Source organism: Eriocheir sinensis, chromosome 9, assembly GCF_024679095.1.
Source record: "Eriocheir sinensis breed Jianghai 21 chromosome 9, ASM2467909v1, whole genome shotgun sequence".
NCBI classification, from domain to species: Eukaryota; Metazoa; Arthropoda; class Malacostraca; order Decapoda; family Varunidae; genus Eriocheir; species Eriocheir sinensis.
Window position 1 is genome coordinate 3,949,116 of NC_066517.1, and position 27,360 is coordinate 3,976,475.

Here is a 27,360-nt window from a genome sequence, read left to right on the forward strand (position 1 = left end):
GGTAATGCAGAGAACTTGTCAAACTATCACTTGCCTCATAAAACTACCCATGGAAATAGTTCTGCCTTGTTCGCCATTCACTGCTCCCCGTCTACAGAATCACAGTCCTATAGTATCATCAAGGTAATGCAGAGACCTAGTCAAACTATCACTTGCCTCATAAAACTACCCATGGAAATACTATAACCACAACCTCTACGGAAGCTTTACCAAATGTGAGCCCTTTAACATTCATAGTGATACATAGGCCACGTCAAACTATCCACGAATGCCTTATCAAATGTGACTCCCATTTTAACATTCTTGGTAATACAGAGGCCTTGTCTAACTATCACTAGCCTCATATAACTACCCATAGAAATACTAACGCCACAACAACCTCCACGAAAACCTTATCAAATGTGGCTCATATTTTCATACTCAAATTAGTACAGAAGCCTTGTCAATCGATCACAACCCTTGTAAAACTACCCACGGAAATACTAACACCACAACAATATCCTCGTTTCCTCTCTAACCTCTTATGTTTTTATCCTCTGACGTTATTATCCTCTCTAAACTCTTATGTTCCTTTCCTATTATGCTTTTATCCTCTCTAACCTCTTATGTTCTTATCCTCTAACTTCTTACGTTCTTCGCCTTCTGTTACTTTCCTCTTATGTTCTCGTCATTTCTAACCTCTTATGTTCCTTTCCTCTTATGTTCTCGTCATTTCTAACCTCTTGTGTTCCTTTCCTCTTATGTTCTCGTCATTTCTAAACTCTTATGTTCCTTTCCTCTTATGTTCTCGTCATCTTTAACCTCTAATGTTCCTTTCCTCTTATGTTCTCGTCATTTCTAACCTCTTATGTTCCTTTCCTCTTATGTTCTATTAATTTCTAACCTCTTATGTTCCTTTCCTCTTATGTTCTCGTCATCTTTAATCTCTAATGTTCCTTTCCTCTTATGTTCTCGTCATTTCTAACCTCTTATGTTCCTTTCCTCTTATGTTCTCGTCATTTCTAACCTCTTATGTTCCTTTCCTCTTATGTTCTCGTCATTTCTAACCTCTTATGCTCCTTTCCTCTTATGTTCTCTTCATATCTAAACTCTTATGTTCCTTTCCTCTTATGTTCTCGTCATCTTTAACCTCTAATGTTCCTTTCCTCTTATGTTCTCGTCATTTCTAACCTCCTATGTTCCTTTCCTCTTATGTTCTCGTCATCTCTAACCTCTTATGTTCCTTTTTTCTTATGTTCTCGTCATTTCTAACCTCCTATGTTCCTTTCCTCTTATGTCTCGTCATCTCTAACCTCTTTTGTTCCTTTCCTCTTATGTTCTTATCCTCTTATGTTCTCGTCATCTCCAACCTCTTATGTTCCTTTCCTCTTATGTTCTCGTCATCTCTAACCTCTTATGTTCCTTTCCTCTTATGTTTTCGTCATCTCCAACCTCTTATGTTCCTTTCCTCTTATGTTTTCGTCATCTCCAACCTCTTATGTTCCTTTCCTCTTATGTTTTCGTCATCTCCAACCTCTTATGTTCCTTTCCTCTTATGTTCTCGTCATCTCCAACCTCTTATGTTCCTTTCCTCTTATGTTTTCGTCATCTCCAACCTCTTATGTTCCTTTCCTCTTATGTTTTCGTCATCTCCAACCTCTTATGTTCCTTTCCTCTTATGTTCCTTTCCTCTTATGTTTTCGTCATCAACCTCTTATGTTCCTTTCCTCTTATGTTCCTTTCCTCTTATGTTTTCGTCATCTCCAACCTCTTATGTTCCTTTCCTCTTATGTTCCTTTCCTCTTATGTTCTCGTCATCTCCAACCTCTTATGTTCCTTTCCTCTTATGTTCCTTTCCTCTTATGTTTTCGTCATCTCCAACCTCTTATGTTCCTTTCCTCTTATGTTCCTTTCCTCTTATGTTTTCGTCATCTCCAACCTCTTATGTTCCTTTCCTCTTATGTTCTCGTCATCTCCAACCTCTTATGTTCCTTTCCTCTTATGTTCTCGTCATCTCCAACCTCTTATGTTCCTTTCCTCTTATGTTCTCGTCATCTCCAACCTCTTATGTTCCTTTCCTCTTATGTTTCTTTCCTCTTATGTTTTCGTCATCTCCAACCTCTTATGTTCCTTTCCTCTTATGTTCCTTTCCTCTTATGTTTTCGTCATCTCCAACCTCTTATGTTCCTTTCCTCTTATGTTTCTTTCCTCTTATGTTTTCGTCATCTCCAACCTCTTATGTTCCTTTCCTCTTATGTTCCTTTCCTCTTATGTTATTATCCTCTTATGTTCTCGTCATCTCTAACCTCTTATGTTCCTTTCCTCTTATGTCTCGTTATCTCTAACCTCTTATGTTCCTTTCCTCTTATGTCTCGTCATCTCTAACCTCTTATGTTCCTTTCCTCTTATGTCTCGTCATCTCTAACCTCTTATGTTCCTTTCCTCTTATGTTCCTTTCCTCTTATGTTCTCGTCATCTCCAACCTCTTATGTTCCTTTCCTCTTATGTTTTCGTCATCTCCAACCTCTCATGTTCCTTTCCTCTTATGTTCCTTTCATCTTATGTTCTCGTCATCTCCAACCTCTTATGTTCCTTTCCTCTTATGTTCTCGTCATCTCCAACCTCTTATGTTCCTTTCCTCTTATGTTCTCGTCATCTCCAACCTCTTATGTTCCTTTCCTCTTATGTTCTCGTCATCTCCAACCTCTTATGTTCCTTTCCTCTTATGTTCTCGTCATCTCCAACCTTTTATGTTCCTTTCCTCTTATGTTCTCGTCATCTCCAACCTCTTATGTTCCTTTCCTCTTATGTTCTCGTCATCTCTAACCTCTTATGTTCCTTTCCTCTTATGTTCTCGTCATCTCCAACCTCTTATGTTCCTTTCCTCTTATGTTCTCGTCATCTCTAACCTCTTATGCTCTTATCCTCGTATGTTTTCGTCATCTCCAACCTCTTATGTTCCTTTCCTCTTATGTTTTCGTCATCTCCAACCTCTTATGTTCCTTTCCTCTTATGTTCTCGTCATCTCTAACCTCTTATGTTCCTTTCCTCTAATGGTCTCGTCATCTCTGACCTCTTATGTTCTTTTCCTTTTATGTTTTTATCCACTCTAACCTCTTGTGTTCTTTTCCTTTTATGTTCAAATCCACACTAGACTCTTATGTTCCTTTCCTCTTAGGTTCTCGTGATCTCTAACCTCTTATGTTCTTTTCCTCTTATGTTCTTATCCACACTAGACTCCTATGTTCTTTTCCTCTTACCTCGTTACTTACCTACCTTCTTATCCTCTCTAACTTATGATGTTGCCTTCCTCTTATGTTCTGATCCTCTACCCTCTCAGTCCCACGACCCATCGGAGCTCGGGACGCTGGTGGCCAAGATGAGCAGCGCGGACGGCGCGACCCGGACGGCGGCGACGGTGCGGGTGCGGCAGCTGCTCTCCTCCTCCCGCGGGGCGCCCATAGACGAGATGCTGCGGCTGGGCGTCCTCACCCCCGCCTACAACAACCTCCACGACAACAAGTGAGGATCGAGGAGCCCGTGTGTTGATGTTAGACGAAGTGTGCTGAAGTTAGATCGTCTTTAAGTGGATTTTGTGTAGAGGTATATTGTATAATGTTGGGTTTCTTGTTTTTTCAGCAGCTAGGTTGTTTTGTGTTGTTTTGTTTTGGTTGTTTGTAGCGTATATATGTTAAGTTCCTAGTTTTAGAGAGAGAGAGAGAGAGAGAGAGAGAGAGAGAGAGAGAGAGAGAGAGAGAGAGAGAGAGAGAGAGAAGGAGAGAGAGTTTACAATACCCTTTTTAACTCACTCACTCCTTCCTTCCTTCCCTTCGTTCCCATCCGTTCCTTCCCATTCCTTTCTTCCTATACCCTCCTCCACATCCCTCCCTTCCCATCCCTTCCTTCCCCTCCCATCATCCTGTCTTTTCCTTCCCATCTCTTCCTCTTTCCCATTCATTCCCATCCCCTCTTCCCGTTCCTCACTCTTTTCCTTCCTTCCTATCCCATCTTCCCCATCCCTTCCTCTCTCTCCTCCCTTCTCATCCCTCCCTACCAACACCTTCCTTCCCATACCTTCCCGTCCCTTCCTTCCCACACCTTCCCATCCCTTCCTTCCCATACCTTTCCATCCCTTCCTTCCCATACCTTCCCGTCCCTTCCTTCCCATACCTTCCCGTCCCTTCCTTCCCATACCTTCCCGTCCCTTCCTTCCCATACCTTCCTGTCCCTTCCTTCCCATACCTTCCCCTCCCTTCCTTCCCATACCTTTCCGTCCCTTCCTTCCCATACCTTCCTGTCCCTTCCTTCCCATACCTTCCTGTCCCTTCCTTCCCATACTTTCCCGTCCTTTCCTTCCCATACCTTCCTGTCCCTTCCTTCCCATCCCTTCCTTCCCATACCTTCCCATACCTTTCCGTCCCTTCCTTCCCATACCTTCCCGTCCCTTCCTTCCCATACCTTCCCGTCCCTTCCTTCCCATACTTTCCTGTCCTTTCCTTCCCATACCTTCCCACCCCTTCCTACCCATACCTTCCTATCCCTTCCTTCCCATACCTTCCCATCCCTTCCTTCCCATACCTTCCCATCCCTTCCTTCCCATACCTTCCCATCCCTTCCTTCCCATACCTTCTCATCCCTTCCTTCCCATACCTTCCCGTCCCTTCCTTCCCATACCTTCCTATCCCTTCCTTCCCATACCTTCCCACCCCTTCCTACCCATGTCTTCCCGTCCTTTCCTTACCACCCTTCCTTTTCCATCCCTTCCATCCTTTCCATTCCTTCCTTCCCATCCTATCCTTCATATATCTCCCTCCCCATCCCTTCCCCTCATCCCTTACCCCTCCCCCCCCTAGCCCGGCAATACAATACGAGACGGTCTGGATCATCACAAACATTGTCTCGGGCACGGCGGAGCAGACACAGGCGGTGGCAGGTAAGCTTAAGGGATACAGATGGAGGAGGAGACGGAGGAGAAGGAAAGGGAGGAAAAGCGAGACAGTTGGAGGACGTAGGAAGGAAAGGGAGGTGTAAAGGGAAGGAGGAGTGTAGGAAGAGGAGGACGGAGGAGGAGGAAAGGGAGGAGAAGCGAGACAATTGGAGGACGGAGGGAGAAAGGGAGGTGTAAAATGAAGGAAGAATATTGGAAGAGGAGGACGGAGGAGGGAAGAAGGGAAGAAGGAACGATGGAAGAGGCAATGACTCCGTGTACACCAAGAACGAGACACACTTGGCGCTCAGGGGTGTTGAGGCTCTCTCAGACTCCCTTGAGTGAGCACTTTGTACCCTGAAGGATTTTTTAGGATAGGCGGGTGGGGGGGAGACTAACGGGGGGGGGCATCTAACATAATACAGCCAGGCAGCTGAGTAAAAATTATAGGAGAGTAACAGAGGACGGGCTAAGGGTCTTTCATACTAACAGGATAGGAGCCTCAGGAATAAGATAAACATACTGAGGAGGGAAGCTTGCGTAGAATATTTCGACATTATAACGATCACTGAGACAAGAATAGACACAGTGGATAGGAAATTCAGGTCGGAATTTGATTTACATAGATTTAGATAGATATTCAGACCATACTAGGTGGTCTGTCCATTAAACCTAAGTGGAATCCAATTAAATTTGATGTCACCAAGACTTTAATGAATATCAAATTGAAGGAAGTGGCGGTCGAGCTTGTATTTAAATTAATTGATCGTACTGCACTGGACCACTGAAGGCGAGAGTTTATTCCATTCTCACACTACAACGTTGGTGAAGGGAAATTTGATGCAGTCTGAATATAATTGTTTACACTTAAGCTTTGTGCCATTATTTCTCGTTCGGACCGTGTCATCGATCAAACACAATTTGGATTAGTCCACATTCGTAAAACCATTGAGTATTTTGAAACATCCGATCAGTTTTCCTCGGAGGCGACGTTTCTCAAGAGAGAACAGCTGAAAGGATGAGAGTCTTTCGTCATTAGGTTTGTTGCGCAAGAAAGGGATCATCTTTGTTGCCCTACGTTGGACACCTTCTAATGTTGCAATGTCCTTTGCGTGTTGTGAAACCAAAACTGCAATGCATATTCTAAATGAGGTCTGAATAAACTAGTATACAGTGGAAGTATTACATCTTTATTCTTGAATGAGTTTCTTTTAATGAAGCCCAGTATTCTGTTCTCTTTGTTTGTTGCGTCGATGCATTGTTGTGAGAATTTGAGGTTTTACACGATTTTGACACCCAGGTTCTAGCACACTGATTGCTTTTGAGCCACGCATTTCATTATCGAACCTCTTATTTTTTGTACCAATTTGAAGAACCTGGCACTTATTTATATTAAAGGTCATCTCCCACGTATCGGACCAAGATGAAATTTTATGCAAATCTTCTCTGCCTTCGTCAGTGAGGACCGAATTACCAGTCTTTGTGTCGCCAACGTCATTGATGTAAGTTATAAACAGCACTGGATCAAGAACTGAGCCCTGAGGGACACCATTATAGTATTCCTATTTGAAAATGGCCGGTGAGGTGTAGACCGATGCGGGTTGGCACCGCCCCGCCGCTCTGCCACACACTCAATGCCTCTCGCTTCCTCTCGTATGTCAGCTCTTTACTACCTTTAAATGAATTGAACTGAATGATTGGATAATCTAATAATAATTTATAATAATAATAATAATAATAATAATAATAATAATAATAATAATAATAATAATAATAATAATAATAATAATAATAATAATAATAATAATAATAATAATAATAATAATAATAATAATAATAATAATAATAATAATAATCTAATAATAATAATAATTTAATAATAATAATAATAACAATAGTTTAGTGTTAAAAATTGTTTGTTTTAGATATTAATAGATTTTAGAGAATATTACGACACTTGACAACGTTGGAATACAACGTTGTCATGTGTCGTGGTATTTATACAAAATCTTTGTTATTATCCTAAAAATGAAGCCATCTTAACACTATACGACTTTACTGGATTATCCAATTATCTAACTAGATTAATTTGAAGGTAGTGAATTGCTGACACATGAGAGGAAGCAAGAGGTGTTGAGAGTGTGGCAGAGCGGCGGCGCGGAGCTGACCTGCATCGGCCTGCACCCCACTGGCCAGTTTCAAATGGGAATACTACGTAAAGTGACAGGCGCCCAGTCTGAATTAAATCGATCGATCACCACTCTTTGCTGTCTGTTGCTCAACCAATTTCCTGCCCATGGGTGTAATTTACCGTCAATACCTTATATTTAGCATTAGTTAGACCCCATGTTGATTGTGCTGTTCGGTTCTGGTCACCTTACCATAGAATGGATATCAAAATGTTAGAATCGGTGCAGAGGAGGAGGAGGATTAAGAAACTTGCCATATAAGGAAAAACTTAAACAATTAAACTTGCATTCTCTAGAAAGGTGAAGAGTGCGAGGAGACTTGATCGAGGTTTATAAATGGATGAAGAGCTTTAATAAGGGGGATATTAATGAGATTCTGATGGTAGGATAGCCGGGTAGGACACGCAGTAATGGCTTTAAACTGGATAAATTCAGACTCAACAAGGACATTTTCAAAAATTGGTTTACCAACGGAGTGTCGGATGAGTGCAATAGGACTGGCATTCATGTTGTGAGTGCCAATACGATAGTCACATTGAAAAAAATAGAAAAACTGCATGGATAGTTAGGTGGGGTTTGGCTCACAGGAGCTGCCTTGTATAGCCCTAACAGCCTCTTGCAGGAAGGAAGGAAAGTTAATAGTAGAAGATGGAGGACGGAATGTGGAAGAGGGGTCAAAGGAAGAAGGATTGAAGGAAATAGAAGGAAAGACGGGGAGAGGAAGAATGTGGAGGGAGGAAAGGGGAAGGAAACGAAGGAAGAGGATTATGGTTGATAGTGGAAGACGGAGAAAGATATGAGGAAAGAGGTAAAATGAAGGAAAGAGGAGGAAAGGAGGAGAGACGAGAACGAAGGAGGGAGAAAAGGGGGAGGAAACGAAGGCAGAGAAGGAATACGTAGGGCGAGAAATGGGAAGGAGTGAAAGGAAGAACGAGTGGAGGAAGAGGAGGACGGAGGAGGAAAAGTAAAAGAATAAAGGAATAAAGGAAGAGAAGGAACAAAGGGAAGAGAAGGGGAGAGAGAAAACAAGAGAAAGGACCGAAGGAAAGAAGAAGAAAAAACGAAAGAATGGAAGAGTGAGAGAGGAGAGAAATATTGTGATGAAGAGTAAGGACAAAGGAGGATGAGAAAGGAGAAAGAGGAGAAGAGGAGACGGGAAGAGACGAGAAGAGAAGAGTAGAAAGAAAGAAATGAATGTAAATAAGATAAATTAAATGAAAGGAATGTAGGAAAAGAAACAAAACTGAATAGAATAGAATAGAAAAAGAGATGAGCAAATAATAGAAAATAAAATAATGAAATAAAATAGAAAGAAATTAAGATAAATAAAATAAAAATAGATAATGTACAGATAATCAAAATATGAGAGAGAGAGAGAGAGAGAGAGAGAGAGAGAGAGAGAGAGAGAGAGAGAGAGAGAGAGAGAGAGAGAGAGAGAGAGAGAGAGAGAGAGAGAGAGAGAGAGCTAGAGAGAGAGAGAGAGAGAGAGAGAGAGAGAGAGAGAGAGAGAGAGAGAGAGAGAGAGAGAGAGAGAGAGAGAGAGAGAGAGAGAGAGAGAGAGAGAGAGAGAGAGAGAGAGAGAGAGAGAGAGAGAGAGAGAGAGAGAGAGAGAGAGAGAGAGAGAGAGAGAGAGAGAGAGAGAGAGAGAGAGAGAGAGAGAGAGAGAGAGAGAGAGAGAGAGAGAGAGAGAGAGAGAGAGAGAGAGAGAGAGAGAGAGAGAGAGAGAGAGAGAGAGAGAGAGAGAGAGAGAGAGAGGGGAAGAAAGAGAGAGAGGTGGTAAGAAAGAAGAGAGAGAGAGAGAGAGAGAGAGAGAGAGAGAGAGAGAGAGAGAGAGAGAGAGAGAGAGAGAGAGAGAGAGAGAGAGAGAGAGAGAGAGAGAGAGAGAGAGAGAGAGAGAGAGAGAGAGAGAGAGAGAGAGAGAGAGAGAGAGAGAGAGAGAGAGAGAGAGAGAGAGAGAGAGAGAGAGAGAGAGAGAGAGAAGTTAATGAAATTCGTGAGTGATTCATGAGAAAAATAAGAGAGAAAAAAAAAAGTGCCCTCAGTAGCATGCCAATGAGTCGCTTGTCATGTTGATTTTCTTTTTTTATCTTTTCTTAATTAACTTTTTCTTTGTGTGTGCGAGAGATATATTTTTATTTTTATTTTTGTTGGCAGTGGTTGTGTATTTATTATTATTGTTCTTATCATTATTATTTTTTGTATCTCTGCTTCTATTACTTCTACTACTACTACTACTACTACTACTACTACTACTACTACTAATAATACTACTACTACTACTACTACTACTACTACTACTACTACTACTACTACTACTACTACTACTACTACTACTACTACTACTACTAAAATAGAAGAAGGTATAGGAAAAGAGGTGAAAGAAAGAGGGATAAGGGGAGGTAATGGTAGAGGAAGTAAAATAGAAGGGGAAGAGAGAAGGTGTAGTAGGAAAATAGTTAAAAATGAGAGTAGAACAGTGAAAAAGAAATGGAAAGATGAGGAAAAAAGACATAAGAAAAGAAAACTACTACTATTACTATTTCTACTACTACTACTAATAATAATAGTAATAACAATATACTACCACTACTATAGTCTATACGCCTCCGTGGTTTAGTGGTCAGCGTGCCTGGCTTCTACTCCGCGGGCCCGGGTTCGAATCCCGGCCCGGGCAGTCGGCGTGCAGCTCACCCAGCTGTTCATCCTCCCTCTCGGGCTGGTCGATAAATGGGTACCTGGGGAAACCTGGGGAAGGTAAACTGTGGTAACCCGGATGTCACACTGGCCCTGTGTACCGGGGTAATGGGCTCCCTCCCACCACAGGCGCAAGGGCTAAGGTTACGGAAATGAGCACCGAGGCCACGCGTTGCTACAGCGTATGCCCCCAACTTTCCCTTACTATAGTCAGACACAAATATGAAGTCCGTTTGGGGGCCGAACCTCTCCCAAGCGCTGCCGCATCACCATCACCTGCCTCAGGGTTGGGTTCAAGCACAGGCGACGGTACTTACGTCCATGTCCAAGCACCTGGATGTTTTTCAAGTACAAGTGCAAGAACAAGAACGGTCACTTTGCTATGTATATTTAAGTCCAAGTTCAAGTACATGTCATTGTACTTAAGTACAAGTAGTTTGTGATAAAAAAGTTCCTGTCACAGATTCGTAAAGCACGAAAGTGAGTAGTTTTCGTATATACACATTAATGAGACATAATGATATTACACTACAATATCAATACACTCAATGTACGTATTCACCCAACAGTATCATCGCAAAGCTCACTGTAATCTATACAGTACGTGTATATATATATATATATATATATATATATATATAAATATATGTATATCTATATATATATATATATATATATATATATATATATATATATATATATATATATATAGCTAGCTTTAGATTAAATACAATGTACTTGTTTGTACTTGAATGTATTTGGTCACAGTACAAGTACAGGTACAATTGAATTTTTACTGTATTAGTTCAAGTATATGAAAATCTGTACTTAAGTACAAGTACATATAATTGGACCCAACCCTGCCCCCAATACATCACACTTTCTTATATGTCAACTGTGTACTATTTGAAACAGTGTGTGAAATATTCTGGATGCATTAAATAAGGCTGTATAGTGCTATGAATGTGTCGCTTTTTAGAATAATATCAATGAATCACATACGTAAATTCCATAACACGTGACATAGTTGCTCTCCGACGTTGTCAGTGATCATTTACACCATGTCTCTTCTTCACGTCCACGCGCGATGGCAGCTTCTCCGCCTCGCTCTTCCAATAGCTGAGTCTAATTGTACACTTCTGTCCTCACACCACAGCACCACCACCTCAAGTCTTACCAACCAGCCACACACACATCACATCCTCATACTCCTCATATCCACCTCTCTCCCTCCGTCATCATCTATATCTACCTTTGTAACCCCCAACAGACAAGGGGTTCATCCCTGTCCTGGTCCAGCTGGTGGCGGCGGGGGAGCCGTGGGTGAAAGAGCAGGCGGCCTGGGCCCTCGGGAACATGGCGGCGGACACCAGTCAGATTAGGAACCAAATCGTCGAAGCCGGAGCACTGCGACCCCTGGCGGACCTGACGAAGCCACAGGCGAAGGTGAGGGGTGGGGAGGGCTGGAGAGGGGCGGGGGGAGGAGGGAAGAGATAGGAGGAAAGAGAAGGGGAGAAAATAAAGAAAAAGGAGGGATAGGAGGAAATGGAGGGAAGGGATGAGGAGAAGGGAAGGGGAGAGAGGAAAGAAAGAAGGGAATGCAGGGAAAGGAAAAAAATAGAGAGGAAAGGGAAGGAATTGAAGAGGAGAACGAGGAGAGGGGAGAAGAAAAAGAGGAGAGGGGAGAAGAAAAAGAGGAGAGGGGAGAAAAAAGAAGGGAAGGTGATGGAGAGGGAGGATCAAAGAGAGAGAGAGAGAGAGAGAGAGAGAGAGAGAGAGAGAGAGAGAGAGAGAGAGAGAGAGAGAGAGAGAGAGAGAGAGAGAGAGAGAGAGAGAGAGAGAGAGAGAGAGAGAGAGAGAGAGAGAGAGAGAGAGAGAGAGAGAGAGAGAGAGAGAGAGAGAGAGAGAGAGAGAGAGAGAGAGAGAGAGAGAGAGAGAGAGAGAGAGAGAGAGAGAGAGAGAGAGAGAGAGAGAGAGAGAGAGAGAGAGAGAGAGAGAGAGAGAGAGAGAGAGAGAGAGAGAGAGAGAGAGAGAGAGAGAGAGAGAGAGAGAGAGAGAGAGAGAGAGAGAGAGAGAGAGAGAGAGAGAGAGAGAGAGAGAGAGAGAGAGAGAGAGAGAGAGAGAGAGAGAGAGAGAGAGAGAGAGAGAGAGAGAGATAGTTATATATATATATATATATATATATATATATATATATATATATATATATATATATATATATATATATATATAGATAGATAGATAGATAGATAGACAGATAGATAGATAGATAGATAGATAGATAGATAGATAGATAGATAGATAGATATAGATAGACAGATAGATAGATAGATAGATAGATAGATAGATATAGATATATAGATATAGATATAGATATAGATATAGATAGATAGATAGAGAGAGAGAGAGAGAGAGAGAGAGAGAGAGAGAGAGAGAGAGAGAGAGAGAGAGAGAGAGAGAGAGAGAGAGAGAGAGAGAGAGAGAGAGAGAGAGAGAGAGAGAGAGAGAGAGAGAGAGAGAGAGAGAGAGAGAGAGAGAGTGGGTGGATGGCTTATATCTTGCCAAGTTCTCTGATTCAGTTACGTAATTTAGTTTAGTTTGTCCTTCATCTCGCTTCTCTCTATCTCTATCCCTGTCTATCTGTCTGTCTATCTATCTATCTATATCCATCTATCTATCTGTCTGTCTGTCCCCCTCTCCCTTTGAACACACTCTCTCTCTCTCTCTCTCTCTCTCTAAATCTACCCTCTAACCTCATTACCTTTCCTTTACCTGACCTTACCTCTTTACTTCTAACTTTCTTTCTTATTTTTCTTTCTTCCTATACAATACTTTTTTTTTCTCTCTCTCTCTACCTTTCTACAACGACTCGTACTTTACCTTTACCTCTTTACCTTCACCTCCCTACCTTACCTGACCTCACCTCTCCTCGTGACAACAGGTATCGTCGCTTCACAAGGTGGTCTGGGCGCTATCCAACATCTTCAAGCTCAAGGACCTGAAGGCGCCGGGGGATGACCTTCTTTACGTCCTCGAGACCTTCCGAGATCATCTTTTGGTGCACAGGGACGAGGAGGTGGTGGGTGAGTGTGAGGGAGGAGGAGGAGAAGGTGGAGGATGATGAGGAGAAGGGGCAGATGGAACAAGGAGAAAAGGAGGAAGAAGAGGAGAAGAGGAGCAGGAATAAAAGGGGGAGCAGAAGGAAGAGGAGAGGCAGGAAGAGAAGGAGAAGATAGAGGAGAAGGAGGAGGAGGAAGAGGAGGAGGAGGAAGAAGAGGAGGAGGAGAATGAACAACTGCAGCATAAAGAAAAAGAGAGGAGGGGGAGGAGGAGGAGGAACATGAGAAGCAGGAAAAGGAGGAGGAGGAGGAGGAGATGGAACAAAAAGAGAAAGGAGAAGAGAAAAAAATGGGAAAAAGAAGAAAAGGGGGAGAAGGAACATGAGAAGCAGGAAGAGAAGGAGGAGGAGAAGGAACCAAAAGAGAAAGAAGAGAAAGAAATGGGAAAAGGAGAGAAGGAGGAGGAGAAGGTGGTGGAGGAGGAGGAGGAGGAACATGAGAAGCAGAAAGAGGAGGAGAAGGAGAACGAACAAAAAGAGAAAGGAGAAGAGAAAGAAATGGGAAAAAGAGAGAAGGAGGAGAAGGAGGAGGAGGAACATGAGAAGCAGGAGGAGTAGAAGGAACAAAAAGAGAAAGGAGAAGAGAAAGAAATGGGAAAAAGAGAGGAAACATGGAAACATGGAAATGCAGAAAGCCTATTGGCTCATTACGAGGTTGCCCGCTTTGGTGATTTAATCTGCTCGACAGCCACTTGGGGCCTGGGGAGCAGATGAAAGCACCTCGACATTGAGGAGCAGATGAAAGCACCTCGATATTGAGGAGCAGATGAAAGCACCTCGATATTGAGGAGCAGATGAAAGCACCTCAATATTCAGTTTACTCCCGACGCAGCGAAGTGACGGTCGATTCTATATTTGAAGGAATTGATAGTATTCGCATTTACTACTTCTGAGGGAAGATTGTTTGAAAAGAAACTCCTTCCGATGTCTGTGTTACATCGACTAGACTGAATGGGTAAACCGTTATTTCTAGTTCTTAGGTTGGTTTGCAGTTCAAAGAATTTGGAGTAATCGACGTTATTGATTTTTTTCAGATACTTGAAGACTTGAATCATATCCCCTCGTAGGCGTCTTTTCTCCAATGTAAAGAGATTGAGTCGCTTGAGTCGTTCCTCGTACGGTTGAGCCCTTAAGGTTGGTATCATCTTCGTGGCGCGTCGTTGAATCCTTTCCAGTAAATCAATGTCCTTTCTGTAATTAGGAGACCAGAACTGTACTGCATACTCGAGGTGCGGTCTTACCATGGAATTATACAAGGATAGCATCACGTCTGACGTTGTACACTCGAAGTTCCTCGCTATGAACCCGAGCATAGTGTTGGCTTTGTTGTATGCTTTTTTACAGTGATTCGCGTGTTTCAGGTCACTGCTGATAGTGACTCCAAGATCCTTTTCCTCCTGCATCGCTTGCAGAGGTCTCCCATTCATGATGTATGTGTGGTTCCTATTTCTGGACCCAATGTGCATGGCTTTGCATTTGTCAACATTAAAGGACATTTGCCATTTTTCCGACCATTCGATAATGTGATTGAGGTCTTTCTGAATGATTTCGCAGTCGGTCTTTGTGAGGGCATCTCCACCCACCTTGGTGTCATCAGCAAATTTCGATATTGTGGATTTCAGTCCTGATTCTAGGTCGTTGATATATATGATGAAGAGAATGGGTCCCAGCACTGACCCTTGAGGCACTCCACTAGTGACTGGAAGCCAATTGGAAGGCTGTCCATTAAGTAGTACTCGTTGTTTTCTATCGGTGAGCGAATCTCTTATCCACGCGATCAGATTGGCTCCAATGCCCGCCGAGTGCAGTTTCTTAAGGAGTCGCTCGTGCGGTATCTTGTCGAAGGCTTTCTGAAAGTGGGCATCCCAGCTTTTATATATACCTTGGAAGAAGTCTAATAAATTCGTTAGGCAGGAGCGCTTGTTTCTGAAGCCATGCTGGGTGTCGGAGATTACATTATTGTCTTCTAGAAACTTAACAAGTTTGTCTCTAATAATCTTTTCGAGTATTTTTCCTGCCACTGATGTCAAACTTATGGGCCTGTAGTTTAATGCAACGCTTTTGTCTCCTTTTTTGAAATCGGTGTTACGTTCGCCATCTTCCAGTCTTCCGGGACCTTGTTCATTTGAACAGACTGGTTGAGTATGTTAGTGAGTGGCTGAAGTATTTGTTGTTTAAGCTCTTTTAATAACCGCGGGGACAAGCCGTCAGGTCTTGTTGATTTGTTCGTGTCGAGTTTATCCAAATACTTTTTCACTTCTTGGTCGCATATTGAGTCAATTTTCAGAGGCGTGATTCCCCTCGGCGGGTCAGGGCTCTCAGGCATGGTTTCGATGTCCTCGACTGTGAATACGGATGCGAAGTTACTGTTGAGGACTCTGGCCATCTGTTTACTGTCCTGAGTTGCAGCTCCAGTCTCGTTTGTCAGGGGACCAATGTTGGATTTTACTTTCTTTTTCGATTTGATGCATGTGAAGAATTTTTTTGAGTTTGTCTTGATGTCACGAGCTATTTGTTTTTCGTAGTTGCGTTTACTGCTCCGAATAAGGGTGCGACAAGCTCTGAGGCTGTTGTGGTACTGAGTACGGGCTTCGGCCGTGTCATTCTCTTTCATTAGGTTATAATTCCTTTTTTTTAAGTTTACCGCCCTTTTTATTTTTCTGGTCATCCACGGTGGATCTACAGCACCATTTACTCGCCTGGGTTTCGTCGGCACTGTAGCCTTTTCTACTCCCAAAAGCTTATCTTTGAAGTTGTTCCACACGTTGTCGATTGTATTGTTGGGTAGGTGAAGTTGGTCCCAGGTCGCAGAGGGAAGCAGCTCACGGGCTAGGTTGAAATTTGCTTTTTTGTAGTCTGGTATCACTGACGGATTGTCTACGAGTTTGTGACTTATGTTGACATTGAAACGGATTAAGTGGTGATCGCAACCGTTAATTTTTTCACCAACTTCACAGTCGCGAATGAGGTCGGGGTCGCTTACAGCAGATTGTTTTCTCTTGTTGGTTGAGTTACAACTTGAGTGAGGAACGAATCCTCCACCATTTCTATAAGCCTGTTACCCTCTTGATCTCCAGTCAATTGTCCCCAGTCAATGTTAGGGCAATTAAAGTCCCCAATTATTATTGTTTCTTTACTTTGTGTTAAAGAGTAAAGCTCTTCGTACAGGGCAGTGTCGTCTGCTGCCTGTTGTTTTGGAGGCCTGTATACGGTCGCAAGTGTTAGTTTCTTATTATTCGCAGTTATTTCCACATAGACGGAGTCGTAATTCTCTGCGTCCTGTTTGTCAATTTTTTTATGGCAGGGAGCGTACTTTTTACGTAGCAAATTACTCCTCCTCCTTTCTTGTGGAGGAGGAAAAGAAGGAGGAGGAACATGAGAAGCAGGAAGAGGAGGAGAAGGAGGAGAAGGAATAAAAGAGAAAGGAGAAGAGAAAGAAATGGGATAAAGAGAGAAGGAGGAGGAGAAGGAGGTGGAGGAGGAACATAAGAAGCAGGAAGATGAGGAGGAGGAGGAGAAGGAACAAAAAGAGAAAAGAGAAGAGAAAGAAATGGGAAAAAGAGAGAAGGAGGAGGAGGAGAACAAAGCTGTAAACATGGTGTCATTTCGCTGGGTATGGAAAAACACAAACTAATTATACACTTTGCATAAACAAACCACTCTTCCCCTTCCCTCCTTCCCCTTCCTTCCCCTTCCTTTCTTCCTCTCTTACATCCCCTTCTTCTTCCCCTTCCCCTCTTTCACCCCTTCTCTCCTTCCTCCCATTCCCTCTCTTATTCCCTTCTTCCCCCTTTATCTCATCCCCTCTAACATCTCCTTCTAACCCCCTTCCCCTCACCCCTTCCTCTCAACCCCTTCTTGTTCCCTTCCTCTCATCCATTCTTACGTTCCTTCCTTCCTCTCGTTTCTTTTTTCATCCCCTCTTTCAGCCCTTTCCCTTCTTCCCCCCTTTCTCTCATCCCATTCTATCCCCCTTCCCCTCACCCCCTTCTTCTCCTCCCCTTCTTCCTCCCCTTACATCCCCTTCCTCTTATCCCTTCTTGTCTCTCCTTCCTCTCATTCCTTTTTTCATCCCTTCTTTCAACCCTTTCCCTTCTTCCCCTTCCTCTCATTCCCCCTTTCATCCCCTTCTCATCCCCTCCTCAGCGGACACCTTGTGGACCCTCACCTACCTGACGGACGCGGGGGGCAGCGAGGCGATTGAGCAGGTGGTGGAGGTGGGCCTGCTGCCGCTCCTCGTGTCGCACCTGTCCTCGCGTAGCAGACAGGTGGTGTACCCAGCGATTAGGACCCTGGGCACCATTGTCTCGGGCACGGATTCACAGGTAAGAGTGGTGAGGGGGAGGGAGGGGTGGTGGTGGTGGTGGTGGTGGGAATGGGAAAGAAAGAGAATATAAGGAGGTGTGAGAAGGGAAAGGGAACGGAAGGGGAGAGGTTAAGGAAGAGGATAGGAATTAAGAAATGAGTTAAAATACAGAAAAAAATAGATAGGAAGCAATATATACAGATAAATAGATGCATAGATAGATACAGATAGATACATAGTCGGTATAATAATTATATAGTCGGTTTAATTTCATCTGTCCACTCACAAAGCGTGGATTTGATGTGCCACCTGCGCATTGTAGCTCATGATTGGTTGAAATGATCATGTCCGGTATACATGACTGCGTGTGATAAATGTTCAAACCATTTCGTCGGTAATGCATTTGAATGTTTATATCTACAAAGAATCATCACACATTCTTATATAAGCCCCAAACATGCCGCGTTGCATCGATGATATACCATACAAGCGCACGAAAGACAAGCTTGTATATCGCCAAGCCTATACTCAGACCATACCCGAACGAGCGATAGGCTTTAGTTAATAAGCTTTATCTCGTTTCAAGTACAGAAAAAGATTGGTTCTATAAGTGTTATTAAAAGGGATTTTGGTAATACATATATTGTACTTACATCACATGGGCAATATTGGATGTACGGTAGCATGAAATGTTACTGAATGTGATGCTCGGTTATTTCCAATATAACCTTTGTGATTTACATGCAATAAAAAAAAACTATTTACACTTACAAAGGCATTATGTGCCTGAAATTAAGTAAATAATTATAGTTTTTAAAAGCCATTGTTCGATCGAGTATGCTCTGACTATAGGCTGCTTGATACAAGCGTGTCTTTCGTGTGCTTGTGTGGTATGTTAGCGATGAAAAATCAGCAGGTTTGGGATTACATAAGAAGGTGTGAGTTTTTTTTTTATATATTAAACATTTAAATATATTATTCCACAAAAAGGCTGAATATTTATTTCAAGAGCTGATATTCACTCAGTCACGAACTATGACAAAAACTAGTGATAAACGTGAGCCACATCCACACCCCCGAGTGGACAGATGGAATAAAACCGACTATAGTAGTAGTAGTAGTAGTAGTAGTAGTAGTAATAGTAGTAGTAGTAGTAGTAGTAGTAGTAGTAGTAGTAGTAGTAGTAGTAGTAGTAGTAGTAGTAGTAGTAGTAGTAGTAGTAGTAGTAGTAGTCCCACATATCTTCCTCCAAAAGCACACCCAAAAAACAAACAAGCCGAAAATGTCGAGGCATTAAGGAGAGTTGCCTTATGACAAACTAACGAGCTAGATGCCCTCCTTGGAGAAGCCAGAACCATACAGGAGAGGCTTCCTAGACCCCAACAAAACAACACCTCCACAGAAGACAGGGCCCGGAAGTTTGCAGACAAAATGCGACAAGGCAACGTTGCGTGTGCAATACGAGCCTTGTCAGAAAACTCCACACGAGGTGTGATTCCACATACCAGGGTCACGATCAGTCAACTCAGGCAAAAACATCCACCACCGAGTGACCTGAAGGGACTGAGACCGGCAGGATGTCATCAACCACCGAGTCCCGTTATATATGAAAGGATAACAGGAGAGATGGTGTGGAAGAAGGCCCTCCAGACTCATGGCAGCGCGGGGCCCTCAGGACTTGATGCACGGGGATGGCGAAGCTTGCTGAGCAGCACCAACTTTGCCAATGCAGCTGGGGACCTGCGCAACACCATTGCAGCACCGGCAAGAAAACTCGCCTCCTCCAGCTGCCATCATGTGGACGCCTTGACGGCATGCCGCCTCATTCCCCTGGACAAGAGGCCGGGATGCAGACCAATAGGAGTCGGAGAAGTCCTGCGGCGCATCGTAGGCAAATGCATCATGGCTGTCGTCAAAGAGGATGTGAGAATGGCAGCAGGGAACCTCCAAGTTTGTGCGGGGCAGCAGGCAGGAGGAGAAGCAGCAGTCCATGCCATGCGGGAGATATTTGACCACGTGGAGTGCGAAGCAGTGCTTCTTGTTGACGCCATGAACGCCTTCAATACAATAAATAGAAAGACTATAATACGCAACAATAAAATTAAGTGCCCTAGCTTAGCTTAAACATAAATAACCACAGTGGAAAAGTGAGCGTTAAAATCATCTGAGGGAACAACACAAGGTGACCCAATAGCCATGGCTATGTACGCCCTAGGCCTATCAGTCCTCCAAAATGAAATCACGTACGCAAAAACACGGGTGAAACAGGTGGTTTATGCGGATGACCTCTCAAGTGCTGCTAAAATTTCAGACTTAAAAGGGTGGTGGGATCTTGTGAACGCTGCCGGCCCTGAGATAGGATACATCCCTAACGCCACCAAGTCTGACCTTATTGTCAAACCTGAACATTATGACCATGCCGCAGAAACTTTTAGTGGAAGTGGCGTCATTGTGACAAAGAACGGACAATGACACGTAGGTGCATTGATCGGGACAGAGGTGTGTAAGAAGGAGTACGTAGGAGACAAAGTAGCTGAATGGGTGAAGGAAATAGAAGCTTTGTCTGCCATTGCCAAGACTGAGCCACACGCTGCCTATTCAGCGTACACCCACGGCATCCAACATCGGTGGACGTTCCTGATGCGCACCATCCCCGGCATCAGTCCACTCCTCCGACCACTGGAAAATGCCGTCAAGAATGTATTCTTGCCGGCGCTGGTGAAATATCATGCTTTGGGGGAGGAGGAGAGGGATATGCTAGCACTTCCCCCAAGACTGGGTGGAATGGGGATCACCAACCCTGAGAAGCTGGCTGATAAGGAAAACCAAAACTCCATCAGCCTTACCAGGTCACTCATCAACAGGATCATCGCTCAGGAGGCAGAGGGCGAAATAGACCAAAGCGAAATTAGAGAAATTAAAAGAAGAATCTCAGAAGAAAGACACCAGGCCCAAAAGGATGAGCTGGACCGTCTAACACACACCCTGTCCACAGAGATGTGTAGAAAAATCCACACAGCACAGTAGGCAGGCGCCTCTAACTGGCTAACGTCGCTACCAATTAGAGCAAAGGGCTTCAGTCTCAACAAACAAGAATTTGTCGACGCCGTTGCTCTGAGATATGGCTGGCCGATTGAGGGGCTGCCTGCTCTCTGTGCATGTGGATAAACGAATGATGTAACTCACACCATGACATGCAAGAAGGGAGGCTTCGTCTGTATCCGACACGATGAGGTGAGGGATCTGACAGCCAGCATGCTCGGGGAATATGACAAGACGTCACTACCGAGCCGGCACTGCTTCTCCTGGAAGGCGAACACCTTAGATACAGGACAGCCAATACATCACATGAGGCACGGGTTGATGTAAGTGCCCGCGGATTCTGGGTGCGCGGACAGCGGGCATTCATGGACATTCACATATTCAACCCGATGGCTACCTGTTACCGTGAGCTGCCCCTGGAAGCCACCCACCAAATGAACGAGCAGGAGAAGACAAAGGCATACGGTGAAATAATCAAACATGTGGATCAGGGCAGCTTCACCCCCCTCGTCTTCACCACATCCGGCGGGATGGGTCCCAGGGTCCGATGCTTCTACGCACGACTCACGGAACTGATCTCAGAAAAGAAGCATCAGCCAAGGAGCCACCTTGTCGCCTAGATGAGGTGTTGCCTTTCGTTCTTCCTGCTCAGGTCGGCCATCCTATGTCTCAGGGGCACCAGACACTCTGGCCCAAAAGCCACCAACATTTCCAATATGGACTATGAGGCCACAGTGGTGGAGAGTGACATTAGGGTGGGTCGGAAGCGACATGAGTAGGGAAGGAAAGGGGGATCTATACGCAATAGATGATAGGGTGTTATATATAGATTTAGTGCTAAGTAGTATTAGTGATATGGTTGAATGCCACAGTCATTAGCGAACAGAGTTGGGGCTAATGGCCTCCAGGCTATGGAGCCCTCCATGATTATGTGTCGGGAAAATAAACATGAGTGGAGGTATCTTTTATGTAATAGTAGTAGTAGAAGTAGTAGTAGTAGTAGTAGTGCCTAATATAAGTAGTACTCTCACTAGCAGCAGCAGCAAAGTTTCTCACTCTCTACTCTTCCTACACGTTCATACAGATAGATAGATAAAGATAGGTAAGATAGATAGATAAATAGATAGATAGACAGATAAATGGGTAAATGGATTAATAGAAAGAATGAAATAAAATAAAATATAAATGAAAAAAATATATATATATATATAATATATAAATAGAATAAATAAATAAATAAATCTCCAAGTCCTCCCTCCATCACATCCTGCAGACGGAGGCCGCGCTGGATGCTGGGATGCTGCCGCCCCTGCACGCCATCCTGAGGGAGCCGCGGGAGGCGAGGCGGACGAAGGAGGCGACCTGGGCGCTCTCCAACATCACGGCGGGCACGACGGAGCAGATACAGAAGGTGGTGGACGAGGGCTTCCTCCACACACTCGTCCACCTGATACGGGAGGTGAGGGAGAGTGGAAGGGAGAGAGGGGGAGAGAGAGAGGGGGAGAGAGAGAGGGGGGAGAGAGAGAGAGAGAGAGAGAGAGAGAGAGAGAGAGAGAGAGAGAGAGAGAGAGAGAGAGAGAGAGAGAGAGAGAGAGAGAGAGAGAGAGAGAGAGAGAGGGAGAGAGAGGGGGAGGAAAGAGAGAGGGGAAGAAAGAGAGAGAGGTGGTAAGAAAGAAAGAAGAGAGAGAGAGAGAGAGAGAGAGAGAGAGAGAGAGAGAGAGAGAGAGAGAGAGAGAGAGAGAGAGAGAGAGAGAGAGAGAGAGAGAGAGAGAGAGAGAGAGAGAGAGAGAGAGAGAGAGAGAGAGAGAGAGAGAATGGGAAAGAAAGATGTAATATAAGGAGATAAAAGAAGGGAATTGGAACGAAAGGGAAGAAGAAAAGGAAGAGGATAAGAACATAAGAGCATAAGAACGTAAGGAGTCTGCAAGAAGCCGGTGGGCCTGTACAAGGCAGCTCCTGTGAACCTGAGCTGCTGTGAATCTAACCACACTTAATTTCACTGTCCATGAATTTATTTAATCTATTTTTCAATGTGACTATAGATTGTATTGGCACTCACCACATGACTACCCAGCCTGTTCCACTTATCTGCCACTCTGTTAGTAAACCAATTTTTACCTATGTCCCTTTTGAAGCTGAACTTATCCAGTTTAAGCCCATTACTACGTGGCCTACCAGATTATCTTACCATTAGAACCTTATTAATATTCCCCTTATTAAAGCTCTTCATCCATTTATAAATATCGATCAAATCTCCTCGCTCCCTTCACCTTTCCAGAGAATGCAAGTTTAATTGTTTGAGTCTTTCCTCGTATGGCAAGTTTTTAACCCTTGAATTATCTTAGTCATCCTCCTCTGTACCGATTCTAACATTCTGATGTCCATTTTATAGTTAGGTGACCAGAACTGAACCGCATAATCAAGATGAGGTTTAACTAATATTAAATATAGCTTAATGTTAGAATACTGAAGGAGATAGATAGGATATATAAAGAAAGATGACGAGAGAGAACTGTTCCCTCTTTACTTAAGGATAACTGCTTTTCTCCTTCATATACATTCAAGTCTTTCATTTAAACAAGAAATCCTAGGAAAGGAAAGGAAGAAGAGGAGGAAGAGGATGCCATAGAGAGGAGGAAAAGGAGGAGGAGGAAGGGAAGAAGATAGGAAGGTTTTCTTTATTAGTTCTCAAGACGCCTCTGCAACTGACTCGTTCAAGGCGTGATTGAGTCTAGTGGGACGGAGAATGAAGAAGAGGAAGAGAACGCCACAGGGAGGAGAAGGAGAAGTAAGTAGGTTGTCTTGAAGTGTAGTTAAGACGCCTCTGAAACTCGTGCAGGGCGTGGTGGAGGTGTCGCGCGAGGCAGTGTGGGCCGTGAGTAACCTGGTGGCGGGCGGCGACAGCGAACAGGTGGCGGCGCTGGTCGAGGCTGGCGGTCCCGGGGCACTGCTGACAACGCTCCACCCTCAGGCCCCGCACCGACTGGACCTCATCACCGTGGACACCCTGCTCACTGTTATGGAGGTGGGTGTTGTTGTTGTTGTTGGTGGTGGTGGTGGTAGTGGTGGTGGTATGGTCTTGCTGCTACTACTACGACTACTACTACTACTACTACTACTACTACTACTACTACTACTACTTTGTTACTGCTACTGCTGCTACTACTACCTCTACTGCTATGGCTACTGCTTCGTCTCTCTCTCTCTCTCTCTCTCTCTCTCTCTCTCTCTCTCTCTCTCTCTCTCTCTCTTTTTTTTATTTTTTTTTATTTAAACAGGGCTTTCAGAATATTGTGCTAAAGTTGAAGGTTTTAAGCTTCATCTATCTATAGCTACATACAAGACACATTGAATTACTGCCTAGAAGTCCTAATCCAGCTGTTCACCTCCCGCTTGAAGTCTTGAAGTGACGCGCGATGGTGGAGGTCGGTGTGGCTAACAAGCTGGTTCCACAGGCGGCTGTAGCGGGGCTGGAAGGAGCGGAAGTGGTGTTCCGTCCTGGAGAAGGGTACAGCCACTTGTTCCTGTCTGTGGGTGCTGCTCAGGTGGAGTGTATGGGGGCGCAGGGAGCTTGAGAGCTGCCAGGTGGGGTGTGTTTAGGTTGTGTGCCTTGTACATTACACACAGGCCTGCCACATCCCTGCGCTCCTGGAGAGGTTGCAGGGAGCCACGCCCGTGCTGAGGACCTGTGCGCTGTATCAGACGCTGGGCTCTGGCCTGGACACGATCCAGGGTTGCAAGGTAGGATGGAGGGCAGGAGGACAAGGCGAGGGGGGAGTACTCCATGAGGGGGCGTACTTGTGCCTTGTAGAGCACCTCAGTCCCTTTGGCGTCAAGTAGATGGGAGATGCGCCGTACACAGCTGAGTTTCCATGCTGCATTTTTTGATATTTTTTTAGCATGGTTGGTGAAGGAGAGTCTGCGTCGAACTCCACCTGAGAATGGAGATGGAGTCTTGAAGGGGTAGCGTTTTCCCCTCCAGTTGTATCCCCGGCCCGGCTAGATTGTTGATATCTCGCCTGCGGGATATTACATTGCTTGCGTTTTGTCAGGGGCCAGGGTGACTTGCCAGCAGCCGCTCCAGGCGATAATTTTGTCGAGTGCCATGTTGATGCGACACACTGTGCCTTGCCAGTCCTGTCTGTCGCTGGTGAAGGCAAGGGTGCAGTCGTCAGCGTACGCCTGGGCCTCAGGGATGAGCTGGAGAATGTCATTGAAATAAACATTCCACAGTAGAGGCCCTAGTACGCTGCCCTGGGGCACGCTTGCATTGATGGGGTGCTGGCTTGAGGTGTGGCCGTTAATCACCACCTGTAACGCCCTGTCCTGGAGGTAGTCCCCAATGAGTTGCAGGAGGGCGCCTCGCACACCTAGGCTCTTCAGCTTGGCGATGAGGCCTTGGTGCCAAACCCTGTCGAAGGCTCCGGCTATGTCAAGAGCCACGACGGTGTCGAGTCCCCTGTCCAGCGAGTGGTTCCATGAGGCAGAGTTAAGGAGCAGCAGGTCTGCAGCAGATCTTCCCTGCCGGAAGCCGAATTGCTTGGAGTTGAGGAGATGGTGGGCATCGAGGAAGGCCGTGAGTTTGGTTGTTATAAGGGACTCTCTCTCTCTCTCTCTCTCTCTCTCTCTCTCTCTCTCTCTCTCTCTCTCTCTCTCTCTCTCTCTCTCTCTCTCTCTCTCTCTCTCTCTCTCTCTCTCTCTCTCTCTGTCTATCTATCTGTCTGTCTCTGTCTGTCTGCTAGCTTCAATAGTTTCTGCTTTTTCCACTTTCTCCACTTATTCTGCTCTTCCTCCTATTGTTTCTTCTGCTATCACTACCTGTTGCAGCCTGCTATTTTTACTGCTACGGCTACTACTACGTTTCTCTCTGTCTGTCTGTCTATCTATCTATCTGTTTGTCTCTGTCTGTCTGTCTGTTAGCTTCAATAGTTTTTGCGGTCTCCATTTCTCCTGCTAATTCTGCTATTGTTTATCCTCTTATTGGCCTGCTATTTCTACTGCTACTGCTACAACTATACGTCTCTCTTTCTCTGTCTGTCTGTCTGTTTGTCTGCCTTTCTGTGTGTTTGTCTCACCCACTCCACTCTCAACAGAAAACGGAGGGCGACGCGGCGGTGAAGGGCGTGGAGGAGGCGGGTGGCGTGGAGACCTTGAAGGGGAAACTCAAACACGAGGACGAGGAGGTGGTGGAGAGGGTGAGCGAGATCCTCGAGACCTACTTCCCCGACGCTCTTTCCGGGGACGAGGACGAGGACGAGGACGAGGAGAAGGACGAAGAGAAGGAGGAGGAGGGCGAGGAGGAGGAGGAGGAGGTTGAGAAGAAGGCGAAGGAGGACGATGTCGAGGAGGTGATGTTGGATTAGTGAACGACGAGGATGAGGACGAAGAAGACGAAGAGAAGAAGGAGGAGGAGGGCGAGGAGGAGAAAAAGGATGAGAAGAAGGCGGAGGAGGACGATGTCGAGAAGGTGATGTTGGATTAGTGAACGACGAGGATGAGGACGAAGAAGACGAAGAGAACGAAGAAAAATAACTAAAGAGTTGAGAAAAACGATAACAGGAAAATAGAAGGAAGAGGATGCGATTAAAGAGGAGGAAGAGGAAGATTAGAGGGATGAAGATGAGGAAGAAGACGAGAAAGGAAAGAACTAAGAAGAACGAAAACGCTAAAGAGTAGAGAAAAGCGATAACAGGAAAATAGAAGTAGGAGGATACGATTAAAGAGGAGGAAGAGGAAGATTAGAGGGACGAAGATGAGGACGAAGACGAGAAAGAAAAGAACTAAGAAGAAAAAACAGGATCCATGCGAGAGACGGGTCGACGGACGCGCAGCTAAAGCTGGCGTCACACTGGACCCAAATCTGGCGAGCACGAGCTTTTGCTGGCAGCTTTTGCTCGCGGGATGGCTCGTTCGCGAGCTTTTGCTCCTGCATTTAGCTCTCCGCTTGGACGGGGAGCAGCTCGGCGAGCCACGAGTCAGGATTAACGTGACGTCAGCAGCGCCTCAGCCTAGCTCACACTCGTGCCTCACAAACTGGCCAGGCTCTTCAGACTTCCGTCCAGGATGCTTCAGTCTGAACTCAGCACTCCTCCCCCTCTGATGTGTGGCAGTGTCCTTTTTTCCGCAAATATGCCGAGTAACTGTTCGGTATATGGGTGCAATAATTATAAAAAAAACGGAAATACTGTGCGATATTTTAGATTCCCCAAAGAAAAATCTATAAGAAACAAGTGGGTGACTTGCTGCCGGCGTACAGACAAAATAAACACCAGTAACGAGAGAGAGAGAGAGAGAGAGAGAGAGAGAGAGAGAGAGAGAGAGAGAGAGAGAGAGAGAGAGAGAGAGAGAGAGAGAGAGAGAGAGAGAGAGAGAGAGAATTTTATTTTGATATTAAATTGATCGTACCTCTCATGCAGTAATACATGTCACTGTGCGCCTAATAACATTTGTTTTTATACCTTGTAGTTTCATAAGTAGTAGCAAGAAGCAAAAACACACAAAAAAAGGAAAGAAAGTGTTTAAATACTGGCTAGTAAGCTAATCAGTGAGTGGCAACCCGCGCGGGCGGTAAGACGCTGATGACGACGTGCGCGGAACAGGGCTTATTCTGGTCCACGCATCGGTCGACCCGTCTCTCGTATAGATCCTGAGAAGAACGAGAGCACTAAGGAGTAGAGAAAAACGATAAACAGGAAGAGAAGGAAGAAGATGAGATTAAAGAGGAGGAAGAAGAAGATTAAAGGGACGAAAATGAAGACAAAGACCGAAAGATGAACAAGAACGATAGAATAGAGAAAACGATAAACAGAATAAAAAGGAAGAGGAGGAAGATTAGAGGGACGAAAATGAGGACGAAGAGGACAAAATAAAGAGTGAATAAGAGGAACAAAGAAGTTGAAAAGAAAAAGAAGAAAGAACGACGAATACTCAGGTTATAAAAGGAGAAAGAAGATCAGATGAAGTGGGTGACGTGAACTGCATGAGGACAACGATAATAGGAGGAAGAGACTGAGGAGGAGGAAGATGAAGAGGAGGAGGAAGCATCGTCAACACAACAACGAGACCTGATCATTATAGGAATCGTTTCAACTCATTAGCTTAGCGT

The 27,360-nt window shown here is 44.7% G+C and overlaps 1 protein-coding gene across 3 annotated transcripts in view; it reads left to right on the plus strand.

Moving 5' to 3' along the window:
• LOC126995862 (uncharacterized) overlaps nucleotides 1–25,912 on the plus strand; it is an 86,649-nt gene extending 60,737 nt beyond the window's left edge. For 2 of the 3 annotated variants that reach the window (XM_050855748.1, XM_050855747.1), the window contains exons 6-13: nucleotides 3,320–3,501; nucleotides 4,833–4,912; nucleotides 11,060–11,235; nucleotides 12,731–12,872; nucleotides 17,054–17,232; nucleotides 21,505–21,714; nucleotides 23,095–23,280; nucleotides 25,349–25,912. In XM_050855748.1, coding sequence (XP_050711705.1) covers nucleotides 3,320–3,501; nucleotides 4,833–4,912; nucleotides 11,060–11,235; nucleotides 12,731–12,872; nucleotides 17,054–17,232; nucleotides 21,505–21,714; nucleotides 23,095–23,280; nucleotides 25,349–25,618 — 1,425 coding nt within the window. In that variant the 3' untranslated portion in view covers nucleotides 25,619–25,912. The remainder of the gene's footprint in view (nucleotides 1–3,319; nucleotides 3,502–4,832; nucleotides 4,913–11,059; nucleotides 11,236–12,730; nucleotides 12,873–17,053; nucleotides 17,233–21,504; nucleotides 21,715–23,094; nucleotides 23,281–25,348) is intronic. The other variant, XM_050855749.1, reaches the window with a different exon arrangement.
• The last annotated feature ends 1,448 nt before the right edge of the window (nucleotides 25,913–27,360 follow it).